The 20,206-nt window shown below is 45.7% G+C and overlaps 1 protein-coding gene across 3 annotated transcripts in view; it reads left to right on the forward strand.

Annotated features, from left to right (window-relative positions):
- Window positions 1-17,507, forward strand: part of LOC119393229 (peptidyl-prolyl cis-trans isomerase G) — a 44,650-nt gene extending 27,143 nt beyond the window's left edge. Inside the window, exons 15-18 of one of the 3 annotated variants that reach the window (XM_037660135.2) lie at window positions 9,355-9,420; window positions 10,012-10,344; window positions 11,714-11,772; window positions 13,587-17,507. In XM_037660135.2, the coding sequence (XP_037516063.1) occupies window positions 9,355-9,420; window positions 10,012-10,344; window positions 11,714-11,772; window positions 13,587-14,382 (1,254 nt within the window). In that variant the 3' untranslated portion in view covers window positions 14,383-17,507. The remainder of the gene's footprint in view (window positions 1-9,354; window positions 9,421-10,011; window positions 10,345-11,713; window positions 11,773-13,586) is intronic. The other 2 variants (XM_037660136.2, XM_037660137.2) reach the window with 2 other exon arrangements.
- Window positions 17,508-20,206: the final 2,699 nt, after the last annotated feature.

Consider the following 20,206-nt stretch of genomic DNA (forward strand, 5'->3'; position numbering starts at 1 on the left):
GAACCACTCGGCTATCGAGATGTGCTAGCAGAGCATAGCATAGCCTTGTATAGTATAGCGTAGCAAAGGGATGGGAAAGGGAAGTGATTGTGAGGAGGAGGGGAGAGAGTAAAGTGTAGCATAGAAAGAATGAGAAAGAGAGAAATAGAGAGAAAGAAATGCAGAAAGAGAAAGAAATAGAAAGACAGAGTGAGAGATAGAGAGAGAAAAGGATAGAAAAGAAGGAGGAAGCAAGAAATAGAGAGAGAGAAAGAGAAAGAGAAATAAATAAATAGAAATAAATAGAAAAAAAGACAAAGACAGAGAAAAAGAAAGCAATAGAGGAAGAAGGAAAGAAAATTTGCAAAACTTAGCAAAACAGCTAAAGCCAGGACTACGTAGGTGCCCATCAGCTCCGTTGTCTCTTTAGCATTTCGCCTCTAGTACGAACTAGGCTAATTTTTTTTCTTTAATGAACTTTTGTTCACGTGACTTGCAGTATTCCGCAGAACTTATACAGTAGTGTGCAGCGTTATCTGCACACTGCATGGCTAGCTGTGTCTGAGTAGCATGTGTTCTGCTGTTCTGTCTTTGCCCAGTCTTTGTGTCTTGTTATGTGGGATACCTCCTTTGTACGTTCATTGCCTAATCACCTTTTTATCAACAACACTATATTTATATGGCAAATTAACTTGTGCAATCATGAAGCAATTGTGTCAGAAATGTCTGGGCCAACATTAGGTAATCCTTTGGCTGCAGCTGAAAGCCCGTAATATTGCTCAAAAGGTTGGCAGCACTTTCATCGTTTTTTCAATACTTCTACCTTTTTGCGCTCAAGACTGCATAGAAGTGGATTCAAAGGCTACTGGATGGATCATTTATGCGGATGTCACCACTAAGGGTGCTTGCATAAGTGAAAGTGGAAAAGTTTCATGACTGATATAATAGTGGCACTTTCTTGTGGTGAACAATTGTAGAACTGAATTGATGTTGTGACCCTCAATATATCTTTCGTTAGTCGCCAGAACTCTCATGCAATTTTCAACCAATTTCTATCTTGCGCCCATAAAATCGCGGAGTATTTGATCCCTCCAGTTATACTGATCACTTAACTAGAGCGAAAAATGAACATCAGTGGTTACGTGCTTGCATTATGAGCGTAAATTCTCCTCCTTCGAAGCAGCAAAAATTACGTTAATGTCTGTTCCAAAAGACTGGAGATTTCAACCCGAGAACGAGAGCTGGCTCCTGGCTGTGGACAACATGTATTACAGTAGAACCCCGCTGTTACGTTCCTCACTGCTGCGTTTTCCCGGCTGTTACGTCGTTTTGCGCCGGTCCCGGCATAGCTCCCATAGGATACAATGTATTGGGAACCCCGCTGTTACGTCGTAACTGTCGGACCGTTCCCGTATGATACGTCGCGAAGTGCGCTCGGAGCCGACCGAGTGACTACCGAAGAGAGCGGCCATGGTGCATTTTCACGCAGCTTGGCCAGGTTTGACCGTAATATTAGCCGCATGAGAGGCGCAAGCAACAAGATCCTTCAATTGATGCACACAAAAGCGTGGCCTTCGAGATTCATATTGCAAAGATGGCGTCTATGACGTAGTTGCTCGCGAAAGCAAGGCCTTCGAGATTGGCATTTACTATTGACAAAAGCATAGCCTTTGAGATTTGTATTGCACAAACATGGCGTCTATGACGTAATTGCTTGCGAAAGCAAGGCCTTCGAGATTGGCATTCACGTCTGCCATCGCGTTGGCGTAGACTCATCATCATCGTTATTTGTCGGAGGACGGGAGGAGTTCGAGCTGGTTGGAGCTCGCATGGTCGTGCGCGCGGTTCGCGGTCGGACTCGCCGCGCTGGTCGCGATTGCGTGTGCTTAGTTCTTTCATGCCTACAGCTGCTGGTGTTAAAAAAATCACATACGTTGATTACATTTCTGTGGATGAGGCCGTCCCCAGCTCCGCGTTTCTATCCATCGACTAGATCGCGGCTGAGCGCGCCAATTTTCGTGCTGCTCGTAAGCACTGAAATAAAATTCTGTACCACTAAATATTTTGGCGTTTTTCCTGTTTTTCGGCTCTTACGTTTCCCGTCTCTTACGTTTATTTCCTACGGTCCCTTCAAAAACGTATCAGCGGGGTTCTACTGTAATAGTAATTGCGGGGGCTATTCGTCCCATATGGACGACGTATATGTACACGCCATTTATTTTTATGCCAACAGAATAGTTGGTTAGCTCTGTTTTTTTTTTTTTTGTACATGTACACTATATTGACTTCTCGCTAGGCAAACCATGTTACAATTCATGACAGTACGCGTCAAAGACTTTTCAGAGTAAAGTCAACCATCTGTACACTGTACGTGTACCCCCCCAAAGAGCCGGTTTTTTTTACTGGTTGGTGGCAACCCTAGTATTGTCAGGCATGCCCGCGCCCCTTCGGATTCACGGTATGCTTCACTGCATATCGTTATGGCATTGCGGCAAAACTGGCTTTTGAAATCCACTACGGAGCGGGAGCGGTGGTGGCTTCTGTTAATTTAGTTTAGGACATGCAATTTGAGTAAAAAGTTGAGGCTTCGAAGAGTTTCAGCGTCCGAAACTTCAGACCTTCTCAAATACTTTGGCCAGTGCTGGGCAGTATCGAAGATACATGTATCTTAGATACTACCTTAGATACTCTTTGGGTATCTTGTATCTGTATCGCGATACCTCTCGCAAAACGAGTATCTGTATCTGTATTTCCGATACATTCAGCAATGTATCGTGTATCTTAAGGGGGGAAGCGGGTCTTTGAGACCGAAAATCAGAAAAAAAATCGAATTTTTGAAAATGTTTTATTTGGATTCTGCCGCTACTGATGCATAACCTCGCCAAGTTTCATGCGTCTTAGATCAGTATTTTAGCCGTGACAGCATTTTATGTGCCGTCAGCGAGCTAAATTTTTAGCGATGAACGCGTAAAAAACGGGCTTATTCAGCGCCGCGCTGTTGCCGTTCTACGTTACCTACGGCAGCCATCTTGGTCGCATTCGAAAGAGCCGCGCTTTTTCTTGAATATCCCGCCGCCCTTGTTTCCGTCCACTCAGAATTCACGTAGAAAATCCGCGCCAAAAAAAGGTCCCTCCGCGTGAGCCTATTGGCACAGTGAGCCCACGTGACTAAATAACGCCTTCCGATTCGTCGGGCCTCCCGCGCTGTCTGCTACAGTGCACGTAAAGCGGCAAGTTGATGTCGCCGTAGTATAACTGTGTTGTTCTCGTCGATTTACGTCCGTAAAGTTCCAACCCGCGCAAGCTGGCAAGAAACTGGAGCAGGCGTTTTTATCATCCTCAACAAAGACTGCACGTTGCGGCGGCTTACTGGCACGGCGCCAAGTGAGCTAGACGAAGTGCGCCGCAGCCGCCGGGAGTGAATTAGGCCTACGCTCTCGGCCGCGTTTTGGAACTTTGATCGTGGCGAAGCCGTATCGAAAGTTGCGCAGCGCTCATAAATTCGAAAAAAAAAAAGAAGCGAGATCACGGCTCGGGTGCATCAGAAGCGCATCCAGCGGAGGACGGCGTGGTGGCGGAACGCGATTCATCGGTCGAAATGCCGACTTCACCTGTGTCGGCGGCCGCCTCGACGACGTCAGTGATAGGAAGCGTGGTAGAAGGATCGACACGACGTTCTTGACTAGCACCGATCGTGCGCAACAGCAGAAAAAGACTGAAGATAAGATCTCCGGCTTATCGGCAACTTCCGCTAGCGAGCGCAAGCTGCGCACGCTCGCTACAGCGTGCGAGGGCTCTGACCCGTCGGCGGCTAACTACGGCATCGTCGACTTCTCCGCAATCAACAAACTGCTTGAAATGACATGCACTGGGGCCGTTTCGATTGGAAAATGTGATAGGCTACTCTCCTGGTGTCTTCTAAGGCATTTATTTGCAAAGTAAAGCATTTTTACTTGTGTAGCGCTCCTTGAAGATACAGAGTTTTGTTTTTTGCTTTTTTCTCAGTTTCAATTTTTTGGCCACCTTTCATTCTTTTAGCGAGCGTTTCTCAGCTTTGGTACACTCGATTTTGATCATTTTTGTATTACTGAAAAGCTGGATGTTTAGTGAGTGCAACAAAGTGTCATATGTTACTATAGAAAAGCGTAAGTTTTTACAAGAGAGAAAATAACAAAAATACATTTTCTCGGTAATCGAATGGCGGATTTTGAAGCTTCATAACTTTTGTTGTAGGAAAGCTAGAACCATGAAATTTGCTTTTTGCACTCTTTGATAACTGTAGAATGCAATGACATTCAATTCAGCAGGATCCAAGTAGCCAATTTATTGAAAAAGTGATTAAACGAAATTTTAATGAATGATTAATTAAAAAAATTGTCGTAAGGGCTACATAAAAACCGAGTTCATATTTGATATTTACACATGTAAATACATGATCACCGAAGTTTTCATTATCCTAACTTAAATAAAAAGATGCTTCATGTCAAAGTGCCTCTTCCCCCCTTAAGATACAAGATACTGCCATAAAAGCACCATCGTGCGAAACAATAAACGTCGACCGGAATTCTAGTTCTCAAGCTGATATTGCTGCCACTAAGCCACCTGAATAAAAGTAACGATAGTGGCATTCTTGTATATTTCCGCCAGAGCGCTCCATTGAGCACAGGTGATGAGGTTTAGGCGTCCCTATTGGTGGAGCAGAGTCACATGATGGCGCTCGAGCTATCTAGACAAAAACAAGCGTACGAATGTCTACGTGCAGCCTACCTTTTTTTTCTAGATGTCTTTCTTTTTAGTTGTGTTGATATCATGACACTTGTTCATAGCCACTGCACTCTCCTGTGTACTCCTATGCGTGCGGCGTCTTTCGCACAAGTTCTGATGCCGTTTGTCTTGCGTGGTGCTTCGATACAAAGCCTCAAGAATGCAAGAATGGGGCTGCTTTGCGTCTCACGGTTTCCACACATCAGCGGTTTGAATGATCTCGTGGATGTAAGCTTGACTTACATAAGTACGATGAGATCGTCTTATATGCAAAGGAGATTCTAAATGCCGTCCCACTATCGGTGCCGACGTTAGATGCAATAGAGCAGGCATTTATGTAACAGGGAATATTCTGACGTACTGTGTCTTTGTTCTTCCTGCTATATTGTTAGAGAAGTTCTTTCAATGATAATTTGATTGTTAGCACAAGTGCTCTCATTGCTGTCCTCCGTTTGCATCCCGTACATTACCTAGTCCTCTGCATAGTTTTAACAGTGAAGGTGTTCTGCAAATCGTTCCTTGTCCGTCGAACCAAAAAACTATCATCACCATAAACGGGTACGTGCCACAAAGATGGGGTAAATTCCCCTACTTAACACTGGTCCACTAAAATGAAGAAGGCAACAGTTAGCCCCACAAATTGCTGCGAAGCGATGGCGGCGAGCCGAAGACCCTAAGTACGTACAACGAGAGAATACCAGGCAACGGGAAAGACAACAGCGGCTTCGAGAAGTCCCCGAAGCGATGGAAGGCGTACGCCAACGACAATGGAAGGCGCCTGATGCCTGTCCAGCTCTTCTACTCGAAAAACTAAGCCTGGTCCTAGCCATAAGCTGATCGGTCTCATGCGCCGTAACAGCGAAGTTCATCCCCGCCACAGCCAAGTTAAAGCGAAAGTTCAGTACCGTTACAGCCAAGTTCAAGCTAAGTTCAACCTCGCTACAGCCAAGTTCAAGTCAAGTTCAAGCATCGCTACAGCCAAGTTCAACCTCTCTACTTCCAAGTTCTGCCTAGACAAAGCAATAAATATGCATGAGACCGATCAGCTTCACTGTGTATCGAGCTTTGCGCGGCTTAGTGCAGGCTTTGAGCCATCTTGTTCGCCCGTCTGCTTATTGTAATATGTCTTTTGTAACCTGCTGCTAAAATACGTTCTCTACTTTATTCTTATTTTTTAACGGTCTGCGAACGTGGTTTTATTTCATATTTCGCGGGCTTTCTTTAAAAGCCCAAAAATACTGACCACGCAGCATGTACTACGCTGCGAAAAAAAAATGGATCGGTCGTTTTAAATGCGCTCTACGATGTGCCGAAGCGCAGTTGGCCCTAAAGTTCATATTAAAGATGTTGCAGTATTGACCTTATTTAATTAAGCTGTTAAGCTTAGAACAAAACATGCCATAACGAGCGCCACATGACGGTAAACCAAATACCTTTGGTTTCATTCAGCGGCAATTAACCATTTTTTTAATAGTTGGTTCTACTTACGTGAAACACTCTGTATACTTATTCACTTTGATTGTTTAGTACGGAACCACCTTGCTATTCGACTTACATATACTGGTTTTCCTTTGTCTAGGTCACCTTAAAGTATTCTTATTGTCACAAATCTGTAGGTAGCAGAGCCAGAAGTGGCAAGAGTGTGAATAGCAGTGACAACCTGAGGCGCTTTGTGCCTCTAGAACACGTCTGAGGCGTTTCCTGGCGGCTCAGGTTCTCTCGAAGAAGTGGTAAAAGAGTGCACGTTAGTGAATAGGCTCCCAGCGAACGCTTTACGCCAGCAGATAAGTAAAATATGAAAAATCACTGCAGTTTTCTGTCCTAAATTAATTATGAGCGCCGACTCTGTAGTTCATCGTCTTCACACGATGCCTGACAAACAATATCGCTACCAACGTTGTTGCTGCTCTACACCTGTCGGTGGATGCGGTATTACGAAAACAAAAATACGCTTGCGGACAAGGTAAGACTGCACAGCGGTATTTGCGTAATTGTGTGGAGGCTTCTTAATGACGTTCTTGCAAGTAGATGGCAACCTACTAGCTGGTCGCCAAGTAGAGCCGCGACACCCATAAATTACAGAAGTGTCACGCAAAAACCACTAACAGCGCAGCGGCTAAAGAGCTGTCATGTTAAGCAGCCAAACAAACCCCAATAGGTTGTTTAGGAATTAAAACTAATACACCTTGAGCAAGAAAGTTTGTATCTTGTGATACAAATAGGTATTTTGTTAAAATTAAACAAAGTCGGTCGCAGTTAAGGAATTTTCAAGTAAACACACTTCTACATAGGCCTTTGCTGCTTCATTATATAGGTCTATAATAAAAAATTTGCATATGTATCGAAGTATCTTAAGATACAATTGGGAAGTATCGTATCGGATACAATTATTACGGGTGTATCTTGTATCTGTATTTCAAATAATTCTTGCCCGAGTATCTTGTATCGTATCGCGATACAATTTCAATGTATCTTTGCCCAGCCCTGACTTTGGCTCTATGGGGCTTGTGGCGGTGCCGTGAAAGCGTCAGAGTTTCCAAGCATGTTCGAAAAATCGGCAGCTTTGTCATCCTTGTCACTGATGTCTCTGGCATATTCCACCCGATATTATAGTTTTCTCACAGCAGCCTCCCGTCCTCCTATTTTGCTTGTTTTTGTGCAACCCGTTGATAGCAATTATCGGTTATCACTAGGGCTTCGTGTTTTTGGAGTTTGTTTTTCTTAAAATTTGGTGGGTGTTTTTCGGAGTTTATTTTTTTGGCAGAAATTCGGCATTTTCTGGAGTTTATTTCTCGTAAATCCCCAATTCTCCAAAATTTGGAGTTGGGAAAATGGGAAAATTTCGGAAAAATTGGCATTTCTGATTATTCTCAGAGCCCAGATATCTTAGATGAAATGATATCGAACAAGAAAACATCACAGTGCACGAAGCGTGTTTTAGTTAATAATAATTGTTGGGGTTTTACATCTCGAAACCATGATATATCATTATGAGAGATGCTGTAGTGGAGGGCTTCGGAAATCTTCACCATCATGTGTTGTTTAATGTACACCTAAATCTAGGTACATGGGCCTTGAGCGTATTTCAATTGCCTGGAAGGTTTGAACGCAGAAACACATATTCACACAAGCACAAATACTTCAGTACAAAACACCCTACGTTCATGCGTATTACAACCTTAAAGGGGTCCTCCAACACTTTTTTTGAAGCGCCTACATTGGTGTCGACCGCATCAACGCGCAGTGGCGCTCGCCAGAGCTATTGCGAGCGGAAATGACGACACAGAGCGCTGGCCTGTGATTGGATAAATGTAACGTTAGAAGTGACCATGGCGTTGCATCAAAAAAGGGATAATTATTGGGTTCCGTTTTTCTTTAGCATGTTTTTCACTAAATGCCGAATAGACGGACGCTGAGATTTTTTTAGCTTTAAAACTGCAGTGCCGGGTAAAGAATGCGCCGAACATCATGGCAATGGAGGAAATGCACAGGGGACGCTCCAGGTGCCGTTATTTGAAGAAACTGAAGGGAAAAAAATGTGAGACTGTCGATGTAGACACCGTCGCAACAAGAAAAATTACTAAAACTACAAAACATGATAGAGGTGTTCGTGAGTTGCCTCGTTTCGCACGTGCAGTTCACTCTGCAAGCACCATATTGTTTGTTACTATCTCAACGGTGTCCTCAATATGTTGGAAATAATGGGCAACATGGTATGCTAGCTTCCCGTACGTAGGATCTTTCAGTGAATTTCATTGGGGCGCCATCAAACGTCCCAGGGCGAGTGAAACGGGGTCAGGGGACCCCGCGAAAATCAAGTTGAGGGTAGGCCTCCATTTTATTGTATTCTGAGTTTTCTAGGCTGGATAACTTCGGACTGCGCACCCCTATTGCTGCCATTCTTGCTGCACTAATCTCTTCAGCCTTCAGTCTACGCGACCCGCAAGTAAAAAATGTAAAACAGTGAGGTCTGGAAAAGTGTTGAGGGCCCCTTTAAAGCTTGTTGTAATGATGCAAGGATACTTTGCGAGGTCCATACATTCGATATCTTTTGGTGTGCCTCAGTGCCGCCAGGGGACCATATATCAATTGATGTCCTCTCACGCTTCCGGGGTCGCTCCGTGTGCGACAAGCCCTTTGTTAAGTGTGCGATATGTTTGGTCTACGAGATACTGTTGCCGTGAGGTAAAGTTGATATTGGCCAAACCGGCCGATGGATCATTGACCGTATAGAACATGCCCTTTAGATAAAGATCGGAACAGGGTCACATTGGCCATTAAAATCGGTGTTTATCGGATGAATTCGAATTGTCAAAAATTTTACCGGCGAGTGTTTATCGGATTTTCTTGGATTTATCCGAAAACACGGAGCCCTAGTTACAACAATGGGATTTTCGTGGCACTTGTGTATTGTATTTTCGGATACCTGAGTATTGTTGTAAGTGGGTTCGACTGTATACAAGGTTCATTTCAGTAGTATACATGTCTGGAACAAAATGCAGCCACTAATTAGGGCTACTAAAGTATGTGACATGGGGGTTTAGTGTGAATGGTTTTCACTGTTGTTTTGTTTTCGTTAGTGAGAGCCTTACTGTGAGCTTTTGTTTCCAGAAAGGCAAGCAACAAAGGTCGCACTTCTCACATTCCACACAGAGCTCTAGACCTACAAGACCTCACGTGAGACGCTTCTAAAGACTTTTATTTGTGTGTGCTGGGGTTCTGTTCATATGCTGCATGCATACTCCGAGATGCATAGAGTTTCCTAAAATTAACCAGAGGGGACTCTGGCGCTGCGATTGTTCAGCTACCATGGGAATGATGGGTAGTACACAAATTTGCCTAGTCTTTGTGCTTGCGGCTTCAAACGTACTTGTGGCTTTGTTTATTGCTGTGTTTTGGCGTTCGTTTCGGATAAAAGAATAGACCGTTGTGAACTTCGTGACCAGGTTTGATTTGGTTAGCCTAAAAAAGTTAAAGGTGGTGAAGTGGAACTGCTGACTTTTGCTCAATTTAGTTTTGCGACAAAGTGGATGCAGCCCACGCGGAGCCAAACGGAGCCGAAAGAACGAAGTTTAGACAAATTTGTGTACTACCCATCATACCAATGCTGGCTGAAGCGTCATGCGTTGCAGCTCCCGTAGACACTCGCGCCAGAGTTCCCTCTAGTAAGTATTGTAGGAAACTCTATGCTGAGATGTAATGTGAAGGTGAACAAGATAGGAGACGGTTATCGCAACTAAACCCGTGTCGCTTCTGCTCTTTGTTCAGAAGGTGTCATCTTCTGTGAAGCAAGCCTCAAAGGGATCATCAGAGGCAAACCACCATGCTGAGAAATCGAGTGGCAGTGCAGCTGCGACGGGCCGGCAGACGGCGCCTCGGTCAACTTCTGAAAAGGGAGCAGCTTCATCTTCTTCAACGCAGCAGGGGTCCACTACGATGTCACGCCCTTCACGCAAGTTTGAAGAGCACCCGCCATCGTCTCGGGGTTCCACAGAAGCTGCAGCTGAAGAGGTGGCCTCTGCAGTTCTTCGCTCCAGGCTTCCGCTGGCACAGCTGCTTGATCCAACAGAACCACTTCCACCAGGCGTAGAGCCAGATGAGGTGAGGCGCAATGTGAAAAAAAAAATATAAAGCAAGATAGAGCCAACGTTCATGTGGTTTGGAGTGTGTTGTAACCACTGCCAAGTGGCTACTTGACACAAGGCAGTGTAGGAATATTTGCATTACGAAACCTACATGTAAAAAAGAAAAATGTCGTGTGTGAGCAAAATTGTAAACAAAACTGATCACGTAGCGCAAAAATTTGACACTGGACAAGAGAGGGACGAAGACAAGCGCTTACTTCTGACAAGGTTTATTTTGAGGAGCATACACGTATATACTCTCAAAACGCGAAAAACAAACAAATCATTCAAGAAGCCCACAACTGCCATGCGCGCAAATCTTACATTCTCAGGAAAGACAATTCTTTTTGACAAAGCCCGAGAGAGGGAGTGCTGACACTGTTCAGCCCTAATGTACAAATCCTCTCTGTCTCGATAATTTCTCTTGTCGTTTTATTTCTGTTTTTTTCCACGATAACGATGTCATGAAAAAGTGGTTTGCAGCCACACGTGCTGCAGTGCAATGCCAAGAAACCATCGCGACCATTCTTGACATTACAAGCATGTTCCCAGAGGCGGTCATTAATACTGCGGCCAGTTGTACTTCTTGTACTTCATGCCGCATGTACATGTACTATGTACTTCTTGCCGTATGAAAGAGGTATCTGATAGCTTGCATTTGCTGTACACGTGACGAACGGGATTTTGTGCTCTTTTGAGCAACCTCGTTTTGCATTTGAAACATCCTTAGTGCACAAGTACGATAGCTTTTTCGGGGCAGAAAAAACCACCTTCACATTGGCTTCACATGCATTACCAACATGCCCGACTTCATACTCTTGTAAACAAAGTCACTTTATGTATACCTTTGTAAAGAAAAGAGGATGTGATACAAGGGGGGGGATCCTAACTGGCAGCTGTGAAAAATCGTAATGACTACAATGTTGATTTGAGGCCTTTCTTGGTAAATGAAGGGAACAGTGTCTAGAAAGAGAGATAAATAGATAGGTTTGGGTATAGCAACGGTTCAAGGGGATCAGAGTCTCTGAAGCCTGAAGCTTTTGCTTGTTTGCTTATTACATGTTCAGATTATCTTCATTTTATATAGAAAGGCTGTCTAAGTAATTCTATATAACTTATACATACATCAGTAATGTGAGCTTCTATGCTTGGTCTGCATTCTTGAAAATTGTAATCACTTGCCATGAGTTGAGTGAGTTATACTAACAGTATGTACTGAAAACAATATTTTTTCCATATCCAATGGTTTTGAGCCATATGGAATGATATTGAATAAAGTAATAAATGTAGATATTTTGTTTGTAATGGCAGTAGTAATGGTTTAAAATTGTTTTTTTTTTTTTCAGATATCATCTGGCCTGAACACTGCCAGTTCCTTGCCCCTGTCACAGGTGAAGTGGAGCAGGTGAGCGTGTGCTGCACTCTCTTGATTTCAGAGGGGACACAATAATGCTAGAAAATTTAGTTTCTAAGCTCTGGTGATTTGTGAATATATTTTTTCTGTTTAGCTATTGAAAATTTATAGTAAGTACTACAAGGCATTAGGGCACCTGTACATGCTTAGAAAAATTTATCTTCTAGAACTTAAAGAATGGCTTCCGATGATTAACTTGCCTATAAAGGGCACACCGTGTATGACTAGTTTTCCTTTACGTATTACAGTGGAACCTCGTTAATGCGTACCTGCCGGGAACGCCGCATAACTACGCACTAAACGGTAGTACGCATTAACCACCAAGTAAAAATTTGCATCTCCTCGCGTACGCCATCGCCGTTAGAAAAGAAATAAATACAGTGCCACAGCAAATATTGCCTAAAGTACCCACTGCAAAACCTTTTCTTTCTTTTTGCCAAACTGGAGAAAAGATTCTCGCACGACCGTCCGATAGTGCCGATAGCGCGCAGTGACAACGCCAAGGAGCATTTCGGAACCATTACAGGGCAGTGACCGATGTAGCGACAGAACGGACAGTATCGGCTTTCCGCGATATATGTGTGTGCATCTATACCGCGATCTGCTACTATAAATGAAAACTGACACTGTTCCAGTGAAACTCTGTACGGCTGCGTGGAGCCGATCGTCTCCTGGCTAGTTGCGTGCAACGTGTCGCCTTCTCGGCTCAAGCCGTCACTGCCGGGCCGCCGGGCCGCGCATGCCAGGCCGCTTGCTGTACCGCACGCGCGCATTTGTCGTGGGAGTGTTCTTCGTACCCACTTCGCTCCAGACCGTGCACAGATGCGGCGATGAGCACAGATGAGCTTGTTCGGTTAACGCAGCGATGGCTAACTTCCTGCAAGCGATGCGCACTCCACGACGCTCTAGCAGTCCTGGCAGCGGACGGAAGCGCGTTTGGGTGGTCGCCCAATAAAAGCGTGCAGTATGCTTACAACAGCCCTACGCTTGCCGAACCGTACGTGCGTTTTGCGTGATAGCGTCTATGCAAAGAGGTTTCTCGTTGCCCACGACTAGCAACGCTCAACTCCACAACAGCGAGCTGCTTTCGTTTCTACAAAGCGGCGCGCGCTTGAACACGGCCCCGCACAACGAGGCGGCAGAGATCGGCGGCCCAGCGTGTTCAGGTTGTCGCCTATTAAAAGCGTGCAGTAGGCTTAAAGCAGTTCTGCGCCGCACGCGTGCCCGAGCAGATATCTGGAAGATACTTATTGTGATAAGGTTGTTGGCGATAAGTCATGCTGGCGCATTCGTCGGTGGCCGCCGCCTCAGCTTCGTTCTTTCCCGATGCTTACCCGCAAAGGCGTCGCCGCAATCGCGCGGAAGTCAGAATCAGTGATCGACCGATCTACTCACTTCTCGAAAAGACGGAAAACCTTTAGCGGCACATTGTGGCATCGGGAAGTTCAGCGGCGCAATAAAATTTCATGGCACAAAACGTTATCGCGGTACGCAGGGTACGCACTAACCGGTAGGCATAGGGCGAAGCACTACTGCTTAAGCGGTCAGCGAATGCATTAGGCTCTATGAGACTCGGTCGGGGATTCGTCGCAACTACGTTTTAACCGTTAGTACGCTTAAAGCGGGCGCGTATTAACGAGGTTTGACTGTATTGTGCAAAAGTGCTCATGGTGACATAGTTAATAGTGATTTCCTTGTTGTTACTGCCAGAGCCTGTTCTTAGTGCAGGGTAGTAGCTAGCGGTTTATTTCGGTTCTTGCCTGAATTTTATTTCTGGTGTCAATGGTGGCTGTTTTTGCTTTCAGTGTGGGTTCTTCAAGCACATCTGGTGTGACGCCAGTGCCACCATCCACCAGCAGCCGATGGCAGAGTGCTCCCTCCACCTCAAAGTCCACCGAACCGAAGCAGTCAGACCGGTCATCACAATCTCAACAGTCATCGTCAGCTTCAAAACCATCTACATCCACTAAAGACCCAGAGAAAGCGGGACTCGCAGACAAGAGCCTACTGGTAGCCAAGTCCTCCTCAGCAACCACTAAGCCCGAACGCACAAGCCAGGCGAAAGAAGCCGCTAGTAAAGCCGAGCAACCATTGAACAAGCCAGCAGCCACAGCGACAAAGGCGGCAGTGGCATCAACGAGCAATTCCCGGTCTGCCACCAAGACAACACGAGAAGTATCGCGGCGAGGGAAAGACGAATCGCTATCGTCGCGTTCTCGATCGCGAAGCCGCAAGCGAGGTCGGAACAGATCGTCGTCACAGCGCCGACGCCGGCGGTCGTCATCTTCGTCGTCAACATCGTCTTCGTCATCTGACGACGGTGGCAGCAGTGGCAGACGGCGAACCAAGGGGGGCCGAAGTAGGCGGCGCAGCAAGAGTGCCTCGTCCTCGGACGGTTCACGTGGTGGGGGAAGTTCACGCAGAGGCCGGAGGCGCCGCAGGCGATCGTCCAGCTCCAGTTCGAGGTCGTCGAGCTCAAGTTCGAGCTCCAGCAGCGATGGCCGTGGCAGTAGCCGCAGAGGACACCGAAAGAGGTCACCGGGTCGTCGCAAGAGCAGGCGCCGTAGGTCAAGCTCTAGTGGGTCAAGCAGCAGTGACTAAAGCTGACATCACAGTCATTCAATGCCGTAGGGTGGGAAGTGAGAAAAATACGCTGTAAGAGACCTCTCCCAGATGCAACGAGCTGGCGTTTTTTTGGCCTGTCACCTTTCACTTGCTTTGCTTTACCACAATTCGTGCCCAAGGCAGCCACGTTCGATTGGTGGAAGGCAGCTCTACTTCTTACAAGTCCTGTGGAGCCCGAGTGAAGAGCAGGCATTATGCGGGGAAGGTTGGGTTTTAGTTCGTGTATTTCAAAAAGGAGTTACAGGCTGTCGGACAGTGCCACGACCCGAGAAGAGAACTTGGAAGAGGGCATAGAGCTTGTTCATCCACCTTGCCCTGGACTTTGTGATGTGACAGCCCGCAGTAAGGAAAACATTTGTTTTTCGGTTGCGCAAAATGACAGCTCTTTGCACTGTTCTGTTATGTTCAGACTTCATTTTGTATTGGTTTATTCTTTTTGTTGCACCATCAGTTTGCCCAAGCAAACTCTGTTGTGTCCTGCCACAACAGTAAACATAAGTGCATTGTCACTAGAGCAAGCAATGCAGTGTCTGTCAATATTTTGTTCCCTTAAGGAACTCCTTATTCACCATCTTAACAAACATCAGCTGGTATGTTAGTCCCTGTAATTAATTGCATTCACATTAGGGTAAACAATCTTAGCTCGTCCACATGCATAGCCATTTCTTGTTCATTCATTGGAGCGCACACTAGAAGCACTGCCTTAGTTGATCATTCCCCCCCCCCCCCCACCCATCCTGATGTGATGTCTAATTACTGGAACACAGGCCCCTGTGGTAATGGCCTGGCAGTTAGAACGAGGGCTTCATGTGGGTCTGAATGAACGCAAGTTCCCCACTAAAGATGTGCATTTAAGAAAAAATATGTTGAGTCTGCAAATGCGATGTTGTTCATGGTGCGCACAAAGGGTGATATGAAAACAAGTCTCCAAATTAAAGGTTATCAAATATTCTCATAAAAGTCCTGATATATGGGCTTTACAATACATGCACAAAAAAGCGTCGTTTAGTACATGAGAAATTTTGATCTTGTACAGCATAATAATGAGTTGTGGAAGTCTCTCATAGCCCCTACAAGCTACTTATAAACCATTGCGTACTGTTAAGGAAATCAGTAAGCAAGCACTCATAGAACTTTATAGAGACGAAATGGACAGTGAAAATATCATTGGCATGATCAGTAATAAAGTTCTGAGTTAGGAAAATACTTCATGGTCATGTAGACATTTCACGCATTGGCATAACATTCATGAAAACTTGTGTGCTCTGCGTGTGTCATGCTAGATTCTGTAGGCTTTGAGCAGAGCTACGGATGTCTTTGATTGCTTCCTTTACAGGTTCAATTGGTTTACCTCTGTTGTAGGCATTCGTTCATTGGTGCTGGAAACTCCTTATTTTAGTTATTTTGAGGACAAGAAGACAGACCCCTGTGTTCACATTGCTGTAACATCGCATGTAACATCCTTGTCCGAGCCTGCTGGCTAGAAGTAACACTGCTTGCGATAACAGATGTCATTAACAGTAGTCTCGCATGTCTGTCGCGTTCTTGCCCTTGCTTGCCTTTGTTCAATTTGTATTGCAGCTCTGAAACAGCAGTTTTATTAATATGGTGGAAAATATTGTTAGAGCAAAATCCCGTTCAAGTCTAATTATGACATCTTTGTAGTGTTGCAGGAAAGCTGTGCTTCATGAATGTGGACTTGAATGCGAGACCCTCCACTGGGCATTGTTTTTTACGAGGCTGTGTTGATGTGAGCACCGCTATAAGTGCTGCTATGTTGCTACAGCACATGTGTACTGTTTAGACCAAGCCGGCGTGGCGTGTGTATATATATACATATATATCTTATGTAAGAATGGGTATGTCCTTTTCAAGCATACATCTTGCAGATATGCTGTGAAGAGTGCTAACATAGGTTCAAAAACCTTCACTGAAATGTCTTGAAATTCTGAACAGTTAACTGTTGCCAACTTTTGGCCATTCTTTTGGGGAGCTGGTACATAAAAGGAATTATAACAGTCAATGTCATCAGCATTGGAGATGCAGTGTTTACCTGGTTTTACCTAGTGTGCTTAGTCTGGATAAAGGGGATACAGCGTACAAAAGAAGCCACAATATGCGATGAGAATTGTCTGCAAGATCTTGTAAATTCCTTGGCTAACCTGTAAGTATTTTTATGGGGGCAACATGCAAGTGGTGCTTACTCATGAATCGACAACATCCTGTGTTGGGTTTCATGGCAGCGAAGACATGATAATTGTTCGGAATTGAGCCGTCGGCTTTATAGCTGTCAAGCACTTGCTGTGTCTTGAAAAGACTGCTATTTGCAACACAATTCTTTGGTTGGATTGATTTTCAGCAAGGTTAAAAGTGTTTAGACAAGGCATCACAACATGTTGCTACTATTGTCTAGCAACCCAGTGTAACACAAACGCTACTGCGTATTCCAGAATACCACACGGGACTGTACCATGCAAGGCTCTAAGGTGTCGGCCATACATACTGTATGTTCTGCAGTGTTGGCACAATGATACTTGGCAGGTTTGTGGGTTTACTATTAACTACTGATGGCCATTATGACTTTTTGTTATTTTGGGCAGAAGTCTAATTTCTAGTTGGTTTTGCTTTTACAAAGTCATGCACTTGGAAGCAGTGGCAGATCTATAGCTGGGTGCACAGATAAAGCCAGTGAGGCGATAAACGCGCAGTTCATATTGCCAAATGTATGTCCACAGTGGCAGATTGTTCCTTGGTATCCTGCAGTGACAGTGCGCATTTGTGCACTTGCTTATTAATAAGACGTGCTTAGATTTTTTTTTTTTCGGTCGAGCGTATGTGGTATGCAAAGTGTGATCAACTTCAACATTGCTAGTTCTACGGCAGAGTCCTTGACACCGTGAAAACGGTTTGTGTTGACTTGTACAACTGCTTCCTTCCTCCATTTTACAGCCAGACCATGCACGCTTGTGGCACTCTGAATGTGTCTTCTGCTTGTCTACCTTTGTTGTGTGCTTTTGTCATACTTGCACACACTGTACAATATTGCATGACATTTGTTTCATGGAATTCACAGTGTCAATTAAAAGAGCTCACATTTTTCTCTTGCCCCTTTCCCCTTCTCTCAATCCAGAGGCATCGCCAGGTTTTTTTGTGTGTACGTGTAACTGGGAGGGGGGCCAAAGTGCATTGGTGGGCTAGTTGGTTTATCATGCTAAGTTTAAGTTTGAACAGCGCGACTGAACGTGGACAGATTAGAACGCGCACACACACACACAGCACTGACTTTCAACTGGAAATGTTTATTTTCATATGCACGTGACGCCTATATATATGTACGCAAGCAGGTGAAAACGAAACAAGACGCGGAACATGAACCCAAACGCACATGTTTTGCCACAATCACAACCTTTTGCAACCAAACTAGGGTGACGGATCGAGAAATGTCATTTCCTTGTCGAACAGTGACAAAGATGACATGCTGACACACATATGAAAATAAACATTTCCAGTTGAAAGTCAGCGCTGTGCGTGTGTGTGTGCGCGTGTTCTACTCTGTCCGCGTTCAGTCGCGCTGTTCAGACTTGGCAGGCGGAGGGTGGATACACACCTCCTTTCCGATCTACGCCATTGTCTTGATCCCAGTTCGGCTGGGAAAAAAAAAGAATCCGTATTACAGTAGCCTTCATAATCGATCAGCAAACTTTTTCCAAGTCTTCGTTCTGGTCGGCAGGCGGATGTTCGCTGTTGATACGATATGGCGGCGAAGCAAATTGCTCATGTTTGAGAGTTGCTCGACCCGTTTGTCTTTGAACGTCAGCTATAGTTATTTTAACACAGCCTAATGAACACAACAATAATTCTTGAGACGCGCATGCTGTTAGTCCAGTAAGTGTAGCCTTAATATTTTGTTCTGTGGTAGACCATGTGGCAAGGACAGCTGTCCCTTACCAATGTTTCCTCTGTGGCAACAGTGGTCGGATAGATGTGGCCGAAAAAAAAAATGCAAAAAAAAAGACCAAGGACGAAATGCACATGTTAGATTAATTCCTGAGTGCATAGAGGAAAAGGTACTTATAAAAAAATCAATATTTTTACACTCGGACCTCGATATAACGAACACGGTTATAACGAATTATCGGTTATAATGATGTAAATGAAGAATAGTCTTGTCATGGATACAGTGGTACAAATAAACGTTTATAACGAATTTTCGGATATAACGAAGTTTGAAACAGGAGAAAGTGCCTCAGAGAAGGCTGGCCGACGTTTCGATAGGTGGACCTATCTTTGTCAAAGGCGCCTTGTCATCCCTGGCGTGTTAGTTTTAAAGGGTTAGTGTTGACGTCATATCCAGCGCTGGCGCTGTTGGTAATTTCTGCCTGGAAAGAAAAAAAAACTCGGAAGCGGCAGAGTGTAGCTCTTGCCACATCATTTAAAAAATGTTTGCAACGGCGATCGGGGCTTTCATCTCAGAGGTAAGAGAAGCTGAAAAAAAAAGAAAAAAAAGGGGGGGATGAAAAGCGGGGTGGGGGGGGGTGGCGGTCTAACAAAGCTGGAGCCATCAACGGCAATACGAAGAAAAAATGGGGGAGCTTGTAGGAAACTGGAAGGGTGCAGCGGGAGCAGCGCGGCGAGTCTAGCCACCACAAAGGGCCGCAGATGATGGGGAGGACAACTACAGTCCGGGAAAGCGGGCAGCGTGCGTTTAAATGTCCACATGTCGACTTTAAGTGATATTGAGGGGGGTGTCCGAAAGGAATAGGTGAAGTCATTGGCAGACATATGCTCCACGTGTCATCGAAAGCCACAGAAGTTGGGCCGCCGTCCAGTATTAAAAAAAAAAAAAATGGAAAGGAAAAGAAGGGAGTTGGGGGGGGGGGGGGGGGAGGGCATCGGAATAGGGCGCGGAGAACCTGCTGGGTAGGCGAGCGCTGTGACATTGCGGGGCAGGGGCGGTCGTAGAAGGGCGGAAAGGGGAGATGAAACCGTGGTTATAGAACCTTTGAACCACGGTTTCATCTCCCCTTTCCGCCCTTCTACGACCACCCCTGCCCCGCAATGTCACAGCGCTCGCCTACCCAGCAGGTTCTCCGCGCCCTATTCCGATGCCCCTCCCCCCCCCCCCCCAACTCCCTTCTTTTCCTTTCCATTTTTTTTTTAATACTGGACGGCGGCCCAACTTCTGTGGCTTTCGACGACACGTGGTGCATATGTCTGCCAATGACTTCACCTATTCCTTTCGGACACCCCCCTCAATATCACTTAAAGTCGACATGTGGACATTTAAACGCACGCTGCCCGCTTTCCCGGACTGTAGTTGTCCTCCCCATCATCTGCGGCCCTTTGTGGTGGCTAGACTCGCCGCGCTGCTCCCGCTGCACCCTTCCAGTTTCCTACAAGCTCCCCCATTTTTTCTTCGTATTGCCGTTGATGGCTCCAGCTTTGTTAGACCGCCACCCCCCCCCCCCCCCACCCCGCTTTTCCTCCCCCTTTTTTTTCTTTTTTTTCTTTTTTTTCCCAGCTTCTCTTACTAGAGCACTGCGCGGGCTCGGGCCTACCCGAAAACCCGGGCCCGGCCCGGCCCGTGGGCCGGGCCGGGCCGGGTAAAGTAGTTTTCGCGGCGGGCCCGGGCCGGGCTCGGGTCTGAAGCTCCGGGCTGAGGGCCGGGCCCGGGTTTGAGGTGGCGGGCTCGTGTCGGGCCGGACTTGGACTTTGCTCAAAGGGACACTAAAGTGGTACAATAAATCGGTTAAGACTGATAAAGTGTACTCTGAGAACTCGAATGTAGTTAGTTTCACCA

The sequence above is a fragment of the Rhipicephalus sanguineus genome, chromosome 5, assembly GCF_013339695.2.
Source record: "Rhipicephalus sanguineus isolate Rsan-2018 chromosome 5, BIME_Rsan_1.4, whole genome shotgun sequence".
NCBI lineage: Eukaryota > Metazoa > Arthropoda > Arachnida > Ixodida > Ixodidae > Rhipicephalus > Rhipicephalus sanguineus.